The sequence below is a fragment of the Raphanus sativus genome, chromosome 2 (genome assembly GCF_000801105.2).
Source record: "Raphanus sativus cultivar WK10039 chromosome 2, ASM80110v3, whole genome shotgun sequence".
NCBI classification, from domain to species: Eukaryota; Viridiplantae; Streptophyta; class Magnoliopsida; order Brassicales; family Brassicaceae; genus Raphanus; species Raphanus sativus.
In genome coordinates, this window is record NC_079512.1 from 32,246,719 (window position 1) to 32,267,802 (window position 21,084).

Below are 21,084 nucleotides of genomic sequence, written 5' to 3' on the forward strand. Positions count from 1 at the left end.
TTCTTATATAAATTATTTTATTTTCAAAACTTTGAATGGCTATTTTTATTTTTTAGTATTAATATAATATATTGTTTTTATGAAACATATTATGTTTTTATAATTTTAGTTATTATTTAATGTGTCTAGTAATTCGTTTTTCTATATAAATAAACAAAATTCGTTTTTTCTATAAAATCTCATAAAAGTTGGTTTTGACGTTTCTTCATAAATTAGTTAAATTTTTCAAAAATTAGTTTCCCTAAATTTTAGGAAATTTATTTATCAAAAATCTTGATTGGCAAATCAAATGGTTTTCATAAACAAAAACTAAATGCTAAAATTTGATTGGATGAAAAATGGTTTTTTCAAAAATAAAAACTAAAAACTAAAGCAAAACCTACAATCATCACCTAAATAAATCTAACGTACATGGTTGAGGATAGCAAAGTAAAATCACATTCACAAAAATATGTCTCATGCTTCTTGTGTGTTTTTGTTATATTACAATATATACAGGTGTAATAAAAAAACTCTATATTTGAAGTTTTATGGGGTTTTTTCCAAAAGTAAAACTTAACTTCAAAATTATTTTAAATTTACTATATAATCCTTATATTTGTCATAATTAGTATAGATCCATAAAACTTTTATAAATAACTAGAACATATATAAAACATATTAAAACAATATTAATTAATAAAATCTTACACTACAATAAAAAATTAGAAATAAAATACATATTAAAATATTAAAATACAATAAAAATACCACATTACTCCCTAAAATTATTTCCGTGATGCTCTATTTTTGTTATGCAAATTTGTTTGAACAATATTTTAGAGATTTGGAGGTTTCACAACAAATTTTAGAGACCATTAGTGTTGTTGTAATATTTTAAATGTGTGTGTCATAATTTTTGTTTTCATGTAGCATTTAAAAATATCTTTTATTAAGTTTTTTTGTAATATTCTTGTTGTCTAATTTTTAAAATAATATAAATTATTATATTTAATTTTATGTGTAAATTTTGAATTTAAATAATTATGAGATATAAAAAATTAAAGATTAAAATGATAAACAAAAAATATTTAATAATGATAAATGTGATGTGTAATTAATTGTAAGGACCAAAATACAAATAAAAAGATACAACTTCAAATTTGAAATTTTGAGTTGTGAAACTTTAAATATGAAGTCAAAACTCTAAATTTAAAATTTTGAAATTTCTTTTGTAGACCAAAAAACTCTATATTTGAATTTATAGAGTTTCTTTTGGAAATCCTAGACATAAAATAAGCTTTGTTTTTTCTCTCCTTAATAGGCTTTGAGTAGCAGTGTAAAGAGTGGGTTACATGTATTTAGAGCATCTCCAAAAGACACTCCATAACTTTATATTTGAAGTTTTTTGTTTTCCAAAAGGAAACTTCAAAACTTCAAATTTGAAGTTTCTAGTAGTGAAACTCTAAATATAGAGTGTCACTACTCAAAATTTCAAATTTGAAGTTTCACATTTTTATTTCCATTTTGGTCCTTACAATTACATATTACATTTAATAATTCTTAGATATTTTGTTATTTATCATTTTGATCTTTAAAAAAAAATCATATCTTATAATATTTCATACTAGGAGTTTTCCTACGCCATGCGCAAATATAAAAATTTTAAAAATACTTTTATAAACAAATTTTCAGTATTTAAATTTAAATTTTATTAGTTAAAAAGTAAAATCATAATGTAATTTTTTTAGTTTGATTTATTCAAGTTTACTTTAATTTTTTAATTTTATTTTATTTAAATTGTAATAATAATAATTAAACATTTATAGAGTAATTTTATTCATATTATATTTTATTCAGTTAACTTTTATTTTAAATTAGTTCTAATAAATATGTACATTAATATAAATAACATATATAAGTTAATAAATAATAAACTATAACTACACTTATTTTGATAATTAAATATAATTCATAAATTGATGAAAAAATTAAATTCTTAGTTATTATTTATATATATAATTATATTATTTTAATAGATATAGAAAAGTTATTAGTATTACCATATTTCTAAAATCTTACCAAAATGGATACTTGTAGAAAAAAAATATTTTTAATATAAAATTTATTAGTTATTACTATTTACGAAACTTTTCCAAAAATTTGAATCCGTATATAGAAAACAGTAGTTACCATATTTAAAAAATCTTAACAAAAATATAAAATTTAATATATAAACTTTTACATGTCACAATTAGATCAATGCCATGTCATAATTCTTTTAAGCCATGTCATCATTTTTTGTTGAGAGTAATTATAGTGATGACACATGTACAAATCACTTCTCAAATATAGTCTAGGAGATTTGTTTTCATAAATTTTAGTTTTACACATAAAAACTAAATATAAACTTTAAAATGAAAAGTTTTAAGGTTTAAAAACATTTTTAGACTTCAAATATGAAGTTTTCAAACTTCAAAATATAGTATTTTTTCTTGTAGTTTAATATTTAGTTATGTATTTATATTTATAATTTATATATTTACTGTAAGATTTTATTAATTAGTATTAATTTGATATTTTTATGTATGTGCTAGTTATTTATAAGTTTTATGGATTTATATTAATTATAACAAATATAGGGACCATAATATAAAGTATAAATAATTTTGAAGTTAGGTTTAAAGTTTTTCTTTTGGAGAAAAACACATTAAAACTTCAAATTTAAAGTTTTACAAATTCTAAAATAGAGAATCCTTTTGGAGATGCTCTTAGGTTAGAACGCACCACCAAACGTCGGCACCTAAAACAAAATTTTGATAACAACTACTAATATGATTGAAATCACTTGGATGGTAGACATAATCTGAACTTTTGGGCAGGATCAAGTCGAACTCATCAAAGTTACAAGAAGCAATACAAATACATTAGTTACTGTGTTGAGGATTTGACGGTGCACTGATAAACAGAAAAATGCAGACAGGTACTCTTCACATTTAATATATACTAGATTTTTATCCGTCCTTTCAAGGGCGGATATATTTTTTATTTTAATTTATTTTCATATTTTTGTATTTTGGGATTAAATTTTTATTTTTCTATTTGTAATTATATTTGTGTATAAATTTAATCAAAATATATTTTATTAAATAATAAAAAATTTAAAATTGATCCGGTATACGCTCTGTTAGGACTGGATTGCCGGTCGAACTCGCCAACCCGCGGATTTCAATTTTGTTTTGGTCAAAAAATATGATCCGTACAACCCACAAACAAATAATTTGTACTGGCACCCGCCCATTTAATTTGGCAGATCCGGTGTACACTATGTTAGGGCTGGGTTGCCGGTCGAACCCGCCAATCCGCAGATTTCAATTTTGTTTTGGTCAAAAAATATGATCCGCACAACCCGCAAACAAATAATTTATACTGGCATCCACCCATTTAATTTGGCAGTTATAAGCGGGTTATAATTTTATAAAAATAATTATTTAATTTAATTATTATAAAAATATAAAAAATATATCTATAATAAAAATTATATATTTTTAAAAATTAAAAACACTTTTTAAAATTATCATATTTAAAAAAAAATTACTTTCTTTTTATTTTTTAAATATTTTTCGGGTCGGCGGGTACGTGTAATCCAAAATCTACCAACCCGCACCCACCCTAAATATAGTTTAATATGATTAATATGGTCAACTATATAAGTTAGGAATATAGTTTATTTTTATTAGTTTATAAGTTAGGAATATAGTTTATTTTTAAACTATATTCCTAAAGTTTTCAGAACATTATATTTTCTTATTAATTACCTAATATAATTAGTCAAAATACCTGTATCCTTAAAACCTGATTTGGAATCGATCCAAAAAATCAAAGTCTCATTCTCTATTAGACCTGATTTATATACTTGAATGAATCTTAAAATGTTATATCCGAAAACCAATATCAAATGCAGCCGGCACTGAAAACCGAATTTGTTTTTGAAAAATGTTTGAAAAATAAAGAGAAAAAGACAAAAATAGCACCAAACCAAGTTTTTGTCACAAAATAGCATCACAAAGAGGAAAATGGCCAAAATATGTTTTATTGAAGGGTAAATATGCATTTATAACCCTTGGGTTAACTAATTTACGACTTAGGGTTTAGAGTTAAGGGGTGAGGTTTTAGTAATGTGTTCAAATATTTAAAAATAAAAAATAAATATTAAAATTTTCAAAACAAAAGGTGCTATTTTGGTCATTTTATTTTTTGAGTGTTATTTTTCTGACAAAAACTTAAAAAGTGTTATTTTAGAGATTTTCCCAAAAATAAATCTTAATATATATATACACGTAAATGGGTTAATATGATATTCACTAATTTTAAGTAAAATCACATTTAATAAATATTTTTAATTAAATAATCTATTTAAAATCCGTTAAATTAAATGAATTTATATGAATATTTATTTTTATTAAGAGTCCACTTAAACTCCGTTAAGTTTTATTTTAATATTATATGTTTTGTTAATTGATAAATTTAATGTCTATGTAAAATATTTAAAATTTGAATAAATTAATTTTTGGTTGAATAAATTTCAATTTTTGGGTGAGATGTAAGTTATAATGTTGTAATATGATAATGATTTTTGAAAAAACTGACATTATAAATAACATTTAAAAATTATAGTAGAGTACAATGTTTATTGTTGCAGTTATTTTCAAAAGAATCGGGACAGTTTTCACTTCACAAAGCTTAAATCATCATCATCATCTCAGATGAAGTTTGGCCATATAATTTTTTTGCCCCCGACATGGATTGCGTCTTCACCGTGAGACCTCTGTCACTTGCTTGCACCAAATGCAGCATTTTAGGATGATAACTGGAAAAAATGGAAGAATTTGTGACAGGCATGCACCTTAGGATTGTCTTAAAACAGAGTGTTCTTGTCATCATCTAAATTATCATTCATCTCTAAACCAACCTAACCATTTTGACCGTTCACCCGAAGAGAACCTTCGCTGCATAATCCCTTATAGTAAAAGCGAAGAATTACTTTCACCTGTGAAAAAAATTAAAATAAATCAATGAATACGTACATGTTATGAAGAAAGACACGTAACCATTTTGTTACAGAACAAAACGTAACTGTTTTTGTTAGTTAGAAATAGAACATGGTTAGTGTTTAAATAATATATTGTTATATAAAAAGATGAAAAATTAGTTGGACACAACCTATTATCAATTGGTCATACAGAAAAATTAATAGAATAGACTAGATTCTCACCCGCCCTTCAAAGAGCGGGTATATTTGTTGTTTTAATTTTTCTTTAAAAATTTAATTTTATATTTATGTTTTTCATTGTAATCGTATTTCTGTTTTTTTAATCTTATTTTATATAAATCTTTATCAAAATATATTTTATAAAATGATAGCAATTTAAAGTTGACTCGATATACGCTCGTTTCTTCGTAATCATATGTCCGTATGTAGGTTTCTTCGTAATCATATGCTCATCTGCCCGTTTCTTTGTAACATTTCTGTAATTTTTTTTGTTATATATATTTTTTCCACTCAAATTTAATTACATATTTGTATTTTTCCATGTAATCATATTTGTGTTAAATTTTTTTATTATTATTAGTAAAAGGTTATGATAATTTGATTGAATTTGTGATGTTGTCTAAGTATACACATGTCTTATAGTCATAAATATTTTGTAATTTAATTGTAAACAAAAAATTATATATCACTACTATTAATTTTGGATCATAACCAGTTAATAAAAGTTGTGTCCAACTATTTTTATAACTACTCTTAAATTATATCACAACTCTAACCACTATTAAAAAACTAACTCACGATTTCAGCAGAATAGATTTTGTAACCATTTTTTCTTTTCAAAATAACCAGGCCCAATAAAATACTAATAGCTTTTTCTTTTATATAACTGTTTCTAAAACCACGTTCATTATTTGAATTTGAATATCTAACATATTTCTTCTCCATGTTTATTGTAGTCGTTGTTTTGAGATATCTTTGATTGATTTTCTTAGTTGCTCCTTTCTTTTGTAATTATTACGTCTTCAAGAACAAATAAAAGAGTTCCAATAGATCTAAACAGTTCAACAAATGATCAATACCATTAAATCAGAATCATTCTCAACTTATGCTCTTAATCAGTGTTTTTAAAACCGGACCGGCGACCGAACCGGAAATACTTTGGATCATGGATCAATGTGGTTTGACCTGGTTCGATTGGGTTCGACCGGGTTTAATGTATTAAACTGAGTTTAATAATATTTTATATATAATATGCATATTTTAGAAAATAACAAGCTGAAATGTAATAACAAAAATAAAAAAATCTAATAGTTCAAATCTAAATCACTATATAATAGTTCAAATCTAAAAAAAACACATTTAAAGTTTACTCTCCAGGTCATTATAAATTTTTATCACCTTTAAAAAAAATTATACACATTAGTGCAACGTTGCAATGGTTGTTGACTTTCATTTTGACAGTTGTTGATTTTCTGTGTTTGAATTTGGTGGAAATCAAATTTATTGATCATTCTGTTCTATTGCTTAGTACATCGCAAAAATTTTGCAAAGATATCAAATCACAAAAGTATAAAATACCTTGTGAATTGTAGTCTTGCAGAGACGCTAGAGACTCAAAAAGAAAAAAACGTCAAAAATAGTAATACCTTGTGAATTACAGTTTGTTACAAACTCTATTTTTATTTTATTTTTAAAACTAATTATTTTATTAATATTTTTTTCTCTACGAACCAGGGTTTTTTCGGTTCGTTGGGTCGTCGGTTTTCGGATTTTTAACGGTTCAATATAGGGTTTTAACCGGTTCAATTTTAGTTGGGTTTTAGCATTAACCCAACCCGTCTTGGTATCCGGTTCACGGTTGAACCCGGTCCGACCGCCGGTTCGGTCCGGGTTTAACAACACTGCTCTTAATTAATGTTTTAAAGTTTTCCAAAAATATCTTTAATGACATGAACAAACAAAAAAAATTATTAATGGCATTAGTGTCTTTTGATTTTATGGGCATATTTCAACTTTTAGATGGACTTGCTAACTAATTAAATAGGTTATGTTTTTATATAATCAAATTCAAATTCCATAAACTTTTTAATATCAATACCACAAATTAAAGTCTGCAAAATTTTTAATAAGTTAACTACACGGGATAAGACTTAATCAAAAATATTATTGGCCAGTTTATATGTTTAGCAATATTTTATATAAATTATAAATCTTTAAAATTATATAATAGCCTAAATAAAAATTTCGGATAACAATGTTTTGAATACTGACCCGAACACTGAACCGGACAATTTACCGAGTTGCTGGGTCATTGAATCGACTGCAAGTAAACCGCAGGTGAACCGCATATTAATAAATGAATTAATTTATTGTATAATAATATATTAGCTAATAACATAATATATATATATATATATATATAAAACTAAAGTTACTACTTTCTAAATATCTTTAAAACATAAAATAATATTTTGGATATGTATATATTTTATGTTTAATAAACATTTATAATACTTAACTTAACTTTTTATATTTTTATTTTCATTTGATATACAACTAAAAAAAGTTATCTACTGGTTCAACCGGTGGTTCAACCGGTATCGGGTTTTGGGTTTTAGTTGGTTTTAGCGGGTTTTTGCGGGTTTTTAAATTTTGGGTTTTTTACAACCAACCCGAATTTATTTTGGGTCATCGGATTTTCCGGTTCAACCGCGGATCCGGGTCGGATTTCAAAACACTGGATAAAACCACTGCTTAACTTATTTACAAACATAAAACGGTTGTGATGCATTTTAAATTTCGTCATACTGTACACACTATAACAAACCTGAATAATTGAAACTTGATCATGTCACAGTTTATATAATTAAAACGAAGAATTATCAATCTTTATATTGAAAAAAACAACAAAAAAATACCCGCCCTTTTAAGGGCGGGTCAGAATCTAGTATTTTTTTAAAGTATAGCAAATTTTAAAAAAATATTTTCATAGTAATTAAATAGATGAAATTATATTTTTTCATTAAATTTTCATGATTTTGATATCATATATAATTATAATAATGTTATTATGTCACAATAATTTTTGATGCAATTAAGAATAACTTTTGAAAATTTGCTCTCATTGTAAATGAAAAAGTCCATTTGATTGTTAAAAACCAATTATATTTCTTTTAAAATCTCGTGATATATCAAGACCCATATTTCAATTTGGGAAAAAAAAAATCAAGGCCATATCCAAATTTAAAAACTCGTGACATATCGAGCAGTTATATAAATGGTTGGTTATGTATAGATACAGTTATCATACGAATAGACAGTTACATATAGCATTTGTATTTTTTTAAAAAATTGGACCTGATCTTTATCAACTGGTCATGATCCAAAATTAATAGTATTGATTGATACTCAAACATGCTCATCATCATCATAATACTTGATCTTCAGTCATAACACAACGCAATAAGACTTCTTCAAGCATATTGTAGCCTTCCCAAAATGTTTTAATTGGACCAAAGGCTTTCAAAAATTTTCCTTTTACTTAACGATTATTAGTCAGAGCGAGCGGTTTCCAGGGTATCATTATCATGCCGGTGACTAGTAATGTCAAATGGACGGGTTATTAATGGGTGACCCATGTTCAAATTGATATGGACCAAAATTGACAGATCTATATTAGATCATAATTAAATTTTGTTCAAATGGGTGAACCCAATTACATCATGGGCAACGTTGAGCTTAACCACTTGGACAATGGGCGGTCCAATAAACTTAAATGTCTAGGGTTTAGAAGATTAGGAGAAAACACAAATCACTTTTTTGTCGTCTGCGTTTCTTCTGCGATTTTCTTCGATTCTTCTTTGTATAACAATTTTCCGCTAATACCGAAAAACACAATTTCCCGTCAAAATCAGAAAACACAATTTTTCGCCAAAAACGAAAAAAACGCAGTTCCCCACCAAAAGCGAAAAAACACAATTTCCCGCCAAAACCGAAAACATATTTTCTCGTGAAAACCGGAAGAAAACATAGTTGCCCACCAAAACCAGAAAAACATAATTTCTCGATAAAACCAAAAAATACAATTTTCCGCCAAAACCGAAAAGCCCAATTTCTGCCAAAACCGGAAAACTCAATTTTCCGCCAAAACCGAAAATGCAATTTTCCGTCGAAACCGGAAAAACGCAATTTCCCGCCAAAACCGAAAAACTTAATTTCTCGCTAAAATCGGAAAATGCTATTTCCCGCAAAAACCGAAAAACGCAATTTCTCATAGAAACGGGAAAACACACAATTTCCTGCCAAAACCGAAAAAAAATTGTAATTTCCCGCAAAATTTTAAAACGCAATTTTCCACCAAAACCGAAAAATGCAGTTTCCCCCAAAAATCGAAAAAAATGAAATTATGTTGTTTACATTAAATGGATGTATGTATCTCGTGGACAGCCCAACAAATCATGATCTTATTTGGTTATGGTCTCATTTGGATATGGTTCTATTTGGGATTCGACCAAAAATGTCTAGAAAAAAATGAAGCCCATTCAGACACGTCCAAACCCGTCCGGCCCCCCCAATTGACATCTCTACCGGTGACCATCACGTGGATGGAAGAGGATGTCTGGTCGGTGATGGAGGCTCATGAACTAACAGAAGAAAACGCTTGGACAGCACACTCCCTCCAAACGAGCGGCGGTGAACGGAGACGGAACGGAAACCGCGATGACCTTGACGAACGGAGGAAGAAACACGTGGCGACTTCTGCGCCGATAAAGTGCTTGACTGGAGCAAGATCTTAAAGATAAGAGTCGGTAGAGTCAATGCATAATAGTAACAAAGCTGCTGACGTGGACGATGGTGACTGGGAGAGTGAGATGGTTCGGCGTCATGAGTACATGTCTCGTAGCCGTAACGGTGACGGTGGCTCCTCTGGGGTTTCAGGCGTGGGGAAGACGTTAAAAGGAAGAGACATGAGACGCGTTAGAGACGCCAGTTTGGAGCCAGACGGGGTTTTGATGGTTAAGTTAGGTACTTAATTTAATCACTAATATCATATTAATATATGATTTGTCCATAAACTTGGAGCAATTAAGCACTATATCATATTTAAAAAAAAAATGGAATATTTCCGTGGAAAGATCAAAACCGTTAATGACGGGCGGAACATTGATGTGAAAAAAAAAAAAAACAAATATTTTTCTTACACAACCAAAACTTGTGAGATCGAGCCAACCACATTGTCCCCATCGTGCTTCTTCTTCCTCTAACCTAGAACACAAGAAATTCAGAAAATAAAAAAAAAAACCTAAAATGGGTTGCTTCAGCAGCAAACATCGAAGAACAGAGAGTAACGTCATCAACAGAAACGTACAGAGGTCAATTCCGACAAACCAATCACAAACCCACGTCTCTCGTGACGTCACCGCAAAGAGCTCAATTCCGACAAACCAATCACAAACTCACGTCTCTCGTGACGTCACCGAGCCTCAAATTCCGACAACGACCAACCAGAACCATCATCATCATCATAATCCACAAGAACAAGAAGAACAATCCAAACCCGCTAATCAGCTGATCGAAGAGTATCAGGTTTTCAAACCGTCGAAACCCGTACCCATCGCTCTCCGAGAAACAGAGACGGTTCTAGGCAAACCCTTCGAACAGATCAAGAGACACTACACGTTAGGTCACGAGCTAGGTCGAGGGCAATTCGGTATAACCTACACTTGCAAGGAGAACTCGACGGGAAACACGTACGCGTGCAAGTCCATACTCAAACGGAAGCTGACGAGAAAGCAAGACAGAGACGACGTAAAGAAAGAGATTCAGATCATGCAGCATCTGTCGGGACAGCAGAACATCGTCGAGATCAGAGGCGCTTACGAGGATAGACAGTCGATACATCTCGTGATGGAGCTGTGCGGTGGGGGTGAGTTGTTCGATAGGATCATAGCTCAGGGGCATTACTCGGAGAGAGCGGCTGCTGGTGTTATTAGATCGGTACTGAATGTTGTGCAGATTTGCCATTTCATGGGCGTGATGCATCGTGATCTCAAGCCTGAGAATTTCTTGCTCAGTAGTAAAGATGAGGATGCTATGCTTAAAGCTACTGACTTTGGACTGTCTGTGTTCATCGAAGAAGGTGAGATGTGTAACCAAACCCTCGTCTATGTTGTGGATATAGAATAGAATAGAATATAAAATTGAGAATCTAATCACATTTTATCATGCCATTTTTAGTTAATTGATAATGTTGTGTGATGTGTTTGTTTCTAAACTGAAAAAGAATAATCTACAGGGAAAGTGTACAGAGATATAGTAGGAAGTGCTTACTATGTTGCTCCTGAAGTATTAAGACGAAGTTACGGCAAAGAAATCGATATTTGGAGTGCAGGGATTATTCTTTACATCTTGCTCTGTGGTGTGCCTCCTTTTTGGGCAGGTAAGACAATGCTGAAGATTTATTTATTCATCTAATTATGTAATTGTTTATGTTGTTGTGGTTGTTACATTTGTAGAAACTGAGAAGGGGATATTTGAGGAGATTATAAAAGGAGTAATTGATTTTGAGAGCCAACCGTGGCCATCTATATCTGAGAGTGCTAAAGACCTTGTGAGGAAGTTGCTCACCAAGGACCCTAAGAAACGAATCTCTGCGGCACAAGCCCTTGGTAATAATGTCTCCACTTAATCTCTTCAAGATTAGTCTGCTAAACAATGTTTATTAAGTGTGGTTTGTGTAATGTTTTCATAGAGCATCCTTGGATCAGAGGTGGAGAAGCGCCGGACAACCCTATTGATAGTGCTGTGTTGTCTCGGATGAAGCAATTCCGAGCGATGAACAAGCTTAAGAAGCTAGCTCTAAAGGTAAAAAAAAAAAAAAAAACTTCCCCTGTGGAAATAATCATTCTCTTCTGTCTTGTCTGATCACTGGTTGTGTTTCTGATTTTGTTTTTTTTTTGCAGGTTATTGCAGAGAGTCTATCAGAAGAGGAAATAAAAGGTCTTAAAACCATGTTTGCGAATATGGATACTGATCAAAGCGGCACAATCACTTACGAAGAACTCAAACCGGGCTGGCTAGGCTCGGTTCTAAACTCTCTGAAGCTGAAGTTAAACAACTCATGGAAGCTGTTAGTACACTTCCATTCTTCAATAGTCGTTATTAAAATGATGGAATTTGAGAAGAGAAACTATTTAATTAATATATATGTCTTCAGGCTGATGTAGATGGTAATGGAACAATAGACTACATTGAGTTTATCTCAGCAACAATGCATAGATACAGATTGGATCGAGATGACCACTTGTTCAAGGCCTTCCAATACTTTGACAAAGACAACAGCGGGTACGTTCTTCCTGGTGGAGCAGAGAAAATATAGACTTAGAAGTCAGAACTATTGTGAGACACTAAGATGGATTTGGCTAAACAGGTTTATCACAATGGATGAGTTAGAGTCAGCCATGAAAGAGTATGGTATGGGAGATCAAGCTAGCATCAAAGAAGTTATAGCAGAAGTAGATACAGATAATGTGAGTTCTGTTTTACTTTCTACATAGCAAGTTAGCGACTAACAAAACAAGTCATGAGCAAACATTGATATTAACGGGTCTCGTGTGCAGGATGGAAGAATAAACTATGAAGAATTCTGCGCGATGATGAGAAGTGGTACCACACAGCCACAACAAGGGAAGACTTCTTCCATTCCATTGATTGGTTAATCAAAAAAGGAGGAACATAACATTGGTTTTGATTCCAAACATTTTGTCTAGATTCATTTGTGTAAAGTGCTGCAGTCCTAAACTGAAAGCAATCTGTTTTGTATTGCCTTATTCACAAATTTGACAAGACCAACCGGATCTAGAATATTCTCACCATCCCACCTGAATTCCTCTTCTCCATGTAATATGTACTGTTGTTGCATAGAATGTACATCGAAGAAGAAATAATTTTGGAGATGTAAGATTTGTATGTGAATATATATATATATATATTAGTCACCAGATAAATTAACTTCCCAATCTTTTATGACTGTATTTGCTTTAAAATAGCTCTAGCATCGTCTCCACATTCATTTGGCATTTGTGCTAAAAGTATGTATGGCTGGATTTGTGTCAAAATATTAGCGCTAAAATGTAATTTTATCATTTGAGATGATGAGTATGCCGTTTTTCAAAGTGTCTTCGGCTCCTTAAACATATGGAATACGTAAATTGAATTAACAATATCTATATTCTTTTACTGCATCATCAGATACAATTAAAATTATAGTAATTTTTTTATGGACACTTGAAAATCTAAGTGGATGTATTTCTAGTGCTAAACACTAATAGTATTTCGAAGAGCTCTGTTAATGTGAATGGTAAACTCACACATTCATTTTAGGAAACTACAGTTGCATTTTGTAGTTTCTCCATTTGTTTTCATTTTCACCTATATTTTGCTTGTTTTCTACTTATTTTGTTATTTTAAAAAATTTTAAGTTTTTTTATAACTTTCAAATTGTAGCATAGATTAATTTATCATTATATACACAAGGAAACACAGAATTGAAAACACTCTTAAAAACAATACAATTTATTAATAAAGCATATACTGTGTACACTTATGAAAATGCTTAAATATAGTAATAGTACAGTTTGTCTAATATAAGTATGTAGTATGATCAACGATATTAAATAGTTTATCAAAGAAAAGTATATATTATAACATTAGCATTTGTATAGCTAGTCAAAATATATATATATATATATATATTATATATAATATATATGAAAAGAGAGATGATACTGTGGATTTACACAATAAAAAAGAATTTGAGCACTGGTGAATTATTTTACTTTTGGTTTGTCTATTATTAAAAAAAGTCAACAGAGTTTTTTAGAAAATAACTTATATATTTACATAGTTTTTTTGAAATGATAATTTCATAAATTCAAATATTAGAATTTTATAATTAAATCATTTAATGATTTTTAGTGTTAAAATATTTAACTTAAGTTTGTTTAGATAGAAACCTTCAAAATATATTTTTTGATAACAATAGTTCACTTTTCGATAAGCAAACATAAAATTTAATTTATTAAATAAAATCAGTTAAAAGTTTAACATTAAATATTTAAAATGTGACTGGATGTAGTAAAATTAAATTTTACTCTATAAATAAATAAAAACAGACGAAAGTACAGTAATCTTTTCTTCCATTTTAAACTTTAAACTAATGAAGAGTTTTATCCCCATTTTCTTTTAAAAATTTCACCATTTTACTCTGCGAGCAACCAAACTTAGTTGGTTTACTTTAAATAAAAAAAACTTAGCTTGTTTAACATTAAAAGAGTGAAAAAATTCGACTAGAATGATTAATTACGGTGGGTCCAACCGAATTCGTAGCCGACTAAAATCGTGCTGAACATTAAGAAGCTAACGAGTAGTGTGCCACGTATCATTTTTTAAATCTCAATCCCAATTATGTAACGTACACCAAGTGCTCTGTCACTGTTTACGGTTTACTAATTTTCATCTAAAAAGTGCTAATGTCTTTAATCTTTAACTACACACCACTGCCCTTGTTGTCTACACGCCACCACCATTATCGTCTCTCTCGTTTAGGCATTAAACTAAAAGCTTACAGTCTACCTAACGTTTCTATATATTTTAAACTTATTCGAAGTATAGTATTAAAATCAGACCCTCATAAAATTTCATCCGTTAGATATTTGAATATTTCGTTTTATCTATATTTTAGAACGTCTTTGTCCTTAATAATTCATTGTGGGTCATGTGATTCAATATTATTACTCTAACGCCATCTCTATGTTTTATTTATTTCTTGTGACTTTCGACTTTATTCTGTGCTTGGGCCCGTTTCTTTTATTTTCAACTTTTCGTTGGAATATTTTTAATGAGTCCTTATCGTATTCATAGCATATGTCATTTGCTTGCAAAAATAAATTTTTGAGCTCAGAAAATATATTGATATCATCAGCATACACGGTACTGTATGTATATTAGACATATAATTGTACTGCATCGGTAGTTAGAAGGTATCATTAGTAATATATAAGGTGGATGGGTCACTCCACTAATCACCAATTGATTTTAAGTGTGAAGCCCATCTAGCTTAACATGGTATCAGAGCCTGATCCTTGCAGTCCAACCCGATCCATATCGATCTGGCCCAAAGTTGACCCATCGATCCTTGCCCGAACATTCCGAGATTGACGCTCAAAGAGCCATCATCTCGAGGGGGCGTATTAGACATATAATTGTCTCACATCGGTAGTTGGAAGGTATCATTAGTAATATATAAGGTGGATGGGTCACTCCACTAATCACCAATTGATTTTAAGTGTGAAGCCCATCTAACTTAACAATGTATAGTATGGTATCATGATTCATGCATGCTGAAAAAGTTGAGTGAGCTATTTTATTGGTTTAACTGTTTAACATATGAATGTATATTATTCCATGAAACTAAATCAAAGATTAAAGTACGATTTCACCACTTATTATTACATAACACACAGTCCATCATATCATACATCCATTCCATCATCAACCCCACCACAAACCCAAAATCAACAAAGAAACAACATACAGATTAATAAACTCAAAAGGCGACTACCACCATAATTAAAGCATTAAGGCTAAAACAACACACAAAAGAAGAGTGCATATGTGGTCACCACTATGATGCATACATCATCATCACCCTTCATTTCATTTTTAACTTCTTAAAGTATAATATTATTCATCTTGGTTCGATGCCAAGAAAGTGCAGAGAGAACCCAAAACACAAAGAGGCTCTCTCTCTCTCTCTTGTCAATCTTGCAATCTCAGTGAATCTTGTTTGCGAGATTGCACTGCTTCCTGATCTCACCCTTGGAACCAGTCAAAGGGTTGTTCTCAGACAAGATCTGGATGGCTCTAGTAAACTCCTTGAAGAAGTAAGCCTGGTCCTTAGCCATCTTCTTAACAATTGGTCTGGTTCGTTTGTCGTGTGCGAGCTGGTGGTCCACAAGGAGCAAACCCTTGTTGTCTAGGATGTTACGGTAGTAGTTGTTGTCTAATACCATGGGTGTACCACGGTCATTACGCACATACTGGACCGCCTTTGGGTCAGGGATGGAGTCGGGACACTTGTGTAGCATGTGAGGGACGTGGTCCGGGTTCAAGGATGGGTCCACCTCAGGGTACAAACGGTGAACCAGCTTCACACAGTGAGTTCTTCCCACGCTGTGTGATCCTACACACGTGATATAATATAACAAAACGTCAAAATCGTACAGTATCCAACTTAATAAAAGACCTAAAGAAATGTACTCCTATACTAATTCTTAATCTGCATGACCAAAATAACCTTGTATTATGGTCAATGGACCAGGGCTTAGCAAAGGGTATTATAGTCTTTGGTGGTTAGTTTTGACTTTGGATCCGTTTTTTACCACGAGATATCGGATAAGGATTCTTTTCAGTGTTCCAGCTCAGATCGCATACTCAGATGAGATCAGAGGACACTCAGTTTTCATGAGTGTTTCATTTTCATGCATCAGTAAAGTTCTTGAGCTAGGGCATATGAGCAAGACTATAACTTGGATGGTCAAAGACTATGTCGATTTTCGAGCGTTAGACACTAGGGAGTAATAATCAAGGAGGAGAAAAGGTAATGGTACCGAGGAGGGCAACAAGGCCGGGAGTGTCGATTCCGATGGACTTGAACTTCTCAAGAACGACGGAGATACTCTCGTTGTGGTCGGGAAGGTAAGACTCAAGCATATCAGTCCTGCTTTTACGTCCATCTCTCCTTCCTGTTTTCAACGGAATGTGTGGTCCTCCCACCTACACAGTACCCCACACATACTTTAAAGAACATTCCCCCAAAAAACAACATGCAGTTTCATAGACAGAGTGAGAAACGGCATAAAATTTGGTTCTAACTTACTGCTTCGATGCCTTCTCTTGCGGACAAGACGAGGATATCGGAACATGAGACAACACCAGGGCACTCCCTCTCGAGAGCTTCTTTGATCTCCTCAATGTATCTGAAGTTTCTCAGACCGAAGCTCCTGTCGTGTTCTTTCTCTCCTAGCTCTCTTCTTGTGGAATCCAGCAAAAGCGACGCATCGCATGACTGTTTTCTCAACAAAACAAAACATAGTAAATCTTAAGCTTTGTTTCAGTTAACACTTAACAGATCAAACCCATAGCTGTGTAAAACAACATGCAAAACATGGAAAATCATTCGTGAGAGAGAGAGAGAGAGAAGGGACCTCGACAGCGCAGTCGTGGAAGATGTTACGGAGCCAAGAGAAAGCGGTGTTCTTGTGGCGTTTGTAGAGGAGCTTGACTTGTTCACGGATGATGTCTTCAGCCTGAGGACACGTGTCCTTGTAGAAGTTCATCATCAAGCCTGGCTCCTCCTCCATTGCAACTGCTTCTGTTGTTGCGGAGAGTGCCCAAAGGCAGAGCATCGCCACTATTATCGCACCTTTTCCTCCCATTTTTTTTCTCTCTCTCTTTCTTCTTCTCTCTCACTACACACTCTTGAGTTGAGTGGATGAGCAAGCAATGCAGCGTCCTTAAATAACGGAAAATGGAGTTTTCTTCTTTATTTTTCAAACAAAAAAAAAGAGTTTTATTAATTTGGAGGTAATATGGTAAACTAAGGCAAGTAGGTAAGGTTTTCTCGTTTACCAATATATTTATGTCACTGATGATCATATACTAATAGACCATTAAGCTCTACTTTCTGAATTATTCGTGTTTAACTTTTAGAAATCAAATTATTATCATAAGAATACAATATTTGTCAATTCTATCAGTCGTGATTAAGAATATTGTGTTGCATACATTTACTACAACGAAAAATTTGTATGCACTTTAAATAAAAAGAAGAATTGCATTCTTTTATTGACGGGACAACTGAATTAGTGTTAAGTTTAAATTTCAAAGAAACAAATAGTAACATTAAGTTTTTAAGCAAATACTGTATGAACTTTGATGTTAATTGTTGTCAAGTTATAACTTACATTTGGGGAAATTTACTTGATATTACCTTAAAGGTTTATAAACATATATTTTTCTGGAAGTTTAGACTGCGTTAGAAATTTAACATCATTTTATTATTATTAACCCGAACAAGTTTTCTTTTGGAAAATATATGTTAGCATATTTTAAAATCGAGTTATTGCTGAATATATGTTTTTGTAGTAAAAACTCGATGGTATATAAGAGTCATGAGTAAGTTTTCGAACTGTTAGGAAAATTAAAGTAATTAGCATTAATAACCTAGAAACTGTCATTTAGCGTGATACATTGAATCAATATTTATGTAATTTTTAATAATTATCACAACATATTTGGCAAGTTGTTTCTAGTGGTTGAAATTATAAATTTAGTGAAAAGTATATTATTATCTTAAGTTAAATTTATCATATATTTTATTAAAAATTGTGTATCGAACTTAAATATACGTTAGAAGCACTAACTTGGTGAAAAGGTTTTCTATTTATTAAAATAGACTAGAAAAACTTGATTCTAAAATTGTATATCACGCTGTGGTTCAAATTTGAAGGAATTTTATTATCTTAGAACGATAATGATATTGGCAGTTAATGATTGATTCTCCTTCGTTTTAATTGAAACTAAAATGTATAATAGACTAGAAAATGGATATATATTACAAACCTCAATTAGTTATTTTTGTAATAATTAGTTATTTTTAACCAACATCAATTACTTTCTGTAATAATTAGTTATTTTTTAGTGATATATACTCCCTCCGTTTCTAAAAAATGTATGTTCTAGGAAATTTTTTTGTTTCAAAAAGATGTATTTTTCATATTTTCAATGTAATTTTTGTCAACTAATTATGAATAATTATGAATCTCAAAAACATTAATTGCATTTCTTAAAATCCTATTGGTTTAGAAATATAGGGAATATAACATAACAAAAAACTATGCACTAATAAGTAAGTTTTAATATGTTTTATTAAAAAATGTGAAAATCTCAAAACATATATTATTAAAAAATAGAGGGAGTATTACAAAAATTGAGTGTAGATTAGAAATGGATTCTTGATAGTATAATAATAGATTATGTCTCTTCGGATATAAACTATGTTTCTTCCAAGCATATAGTTGTCTGCAATAACACAAATTAACAATTACTCAAATGATATAGAAGTTCTCACATCAACAAAAAATTTGACCAACTTAAAATGAACATTTGAAATTCAATTTTGGTTTCTGCTCGTTTGTGAAATATTTCTTTGTTTGTTATGAAAAGTGCAATTTGTTAGCCCCAAAGTTTGTGAAATGTTGCAGACAATGTATTGACGATGAAACTAAAATTTCAAAGTCTTGCTTTGTTTTATTTTCGACAATATTGTTGTTTTGGTATGTTCTGTACTTAGTTTTTTTAGCGCAAAATGGTTTGTTAATTTATTATCTTTTCCACACAGTGTAGGTGACCAGAGGAATAACCAAACGTTGAAAATTTTATGTTTAATAATTAACAGACTCTTAAATGGCTTTGTAACGCTGAAGAACATCCGGAAAAAAACTTCGAAGGTCAGTGCCATAATGATTTTTTTCAATGTATGTTAGTGTACGTAAAGACTTTAGAAATATATATCATACATGATTCTTTTTATAACGCCATATGTACAAAAATGTGGTTCGTTTTAATGTTTCCATGATTAAACTGCTATAGGGGAATAAAAATTAGATTAAGGTTTATCCAAATTCTTTCTAAATGTGTCACATCGTTCTTAAAAAGAGTTTAGGGGATGATACCTAAGCAATTTTTTTTTTGTAATTAATACAAAATTGAGATTATAACCTAAAAGATCTCAAGAGAAAATTAGGAGATCAAAATGACACTTAAGTAAATTATTTTGTAATTAATACAAAATTGAAGTTATAAATTTTTTAAAGATCTTTAAATAATATACGGGGGATGGTAGTTGATTCCTACAGAATACACACTGACAGTGCCAATGAAAAAAAAAAATTGTTGGAGATTCTAAAAAATGGATGGCATTTTGGGTAATTTGTCTCATTTAGAAGGGTGTTTTGGTTAGCTAAACCAATCACCCGGGACACCAAGTTTTGGATTTTGGTCTCATTGAGTGGTGCATCACTGGTAGACTGGACCCTGTGACTTACAAAAATGTCTACTTCTTTTGTCAATACATGGGGGGCGGCTGAACAAATGTAATATATGGGGTTTAATATCTGAAGTAAAAATCGTTGACGGGTTGATTTGTAATTATCTGAAATATTTGTCGAAACAGCGGATAACCACTCCTTTTTATCATGGAATCTTTTATTTCGATGAAGTCAAGATGGATTCTTATTTCTTTTGCAAGCTATGGTTATTTAATGTAAATTAAAAGTCCAGTTGTACAGATTTAATTACTTTTTCTCTGAAACTATTTATGTACTACTACCATACAACTATTTTCTTAATGTAATAATTGTCAGTATATAGTTATGCTCATACATTGTAAAGTCTTCTTAAATATTGATTGCATCTTGATCCTCGAGATGAGCTATTAACTAGGGACACGTTCACCACTCCTTAATCTTGACTTTTTTTTTCGTTTTCTAGAAAGAGAGTAAGGTTTAAATCTATCCGATTACAGCTATATGACTCCTAAATCATACAATGTTTTTGCATAGTTTAAAGTTTAAACGAGTGATAAAGTGATTTACCATACACTTAAGAAGGTATGAGAAACCGATAGCAAGATAGCCACATTATTGAATCTTTAGCAAACTGGTATAGTAGACTTAGATAACCAATGCTTCAACGTTTACAACCTTTTGAGTGGTTCCCCTTTTCTTCTTTTTAATCATGTTAGCTTAACTTTGATTTATGTTAGTAGTGAATAGGACGTTTAGAATAGTGTTGCGTAATACGAGTAAATTGTATTAAAATAAAGGACAAAGGTTTACGGTTAAACGATAAAAAAGATTCAACTTGACATATATATATATATATATATATATTATAGTACTGCAAATTTCTAAATAACTTACTATGCTTTG

General features: G+C 30.8%; 4 protein-coding genes across 4 annotated transcripts in view; 2 read left to right on the top strand and 2 right to left on the bottom strand.

Moving 5' to 3' along the window:
* LOC108842100 (glutathione S-transferase T3-like) overlaps nt 1-21,084 on the bottom strand; it is a 101,667-nt gene that overhangs the window by 38,975 nt on the left and 41,608 nt on the right. The window lies entirely within an intron of this gene.
* On the top strand, nt 9,637-10,065 carry LOC108834200 (protein S40-6). The gene is made up of 2 exons (XM_018607548.1): nt 9,637-9,803; nt 9,861-10,065. Exons 1-2 carry the CDS (start codon nt 9,637-9,639, stop codon nt 10,063-10,065), a joined length of 372 nt encoding a protein of 123 aa, XP_018463050.1.
* Nucleotides 10,152-12,992, top strand: LOC108834198 (calcium-dependent protein kinase 15). Its single transcript, XM_018607545.2, is given in 9 exon segments — nt 10,152-11,171; nt 11,328-11,471; nt 11,548-11,700; nt 11,784-11,896; nt 11,995-12,097; nt 12,100-12,161; nt 12,249-12,376; nt 12,462-12,561; nt 12,652-12,992. Coding segments are annotated over 9 exon segments (1,734 nt in total). The 5' UTR covers nt 10,152-10,339; the 3' UTR covers nt 12,751-12,992.
* On the bottom strand, nt 15,504-17,584 carry LOC108837229 (peroxidase 42). The gene is made up of 4 exons (XM_057003130.1): nt 17,299-17,584; nt 16,971-17,159; nt 16,702-16,867; nt 15,504-16,274 (listed from the first exon to the last, which is right to left on the bottom strand). The coding sequence occupies exons 1-4, from the start codon at nt 17,527-17,529 to the stop codon at nt 15,865-15,867; spliced, it is 996 nt and encodes a 331-aa protein (XP_056859110.1). The 5' UTR covers nt 17,530-17,584; the 3' UTR covers nt 15,504-15,864.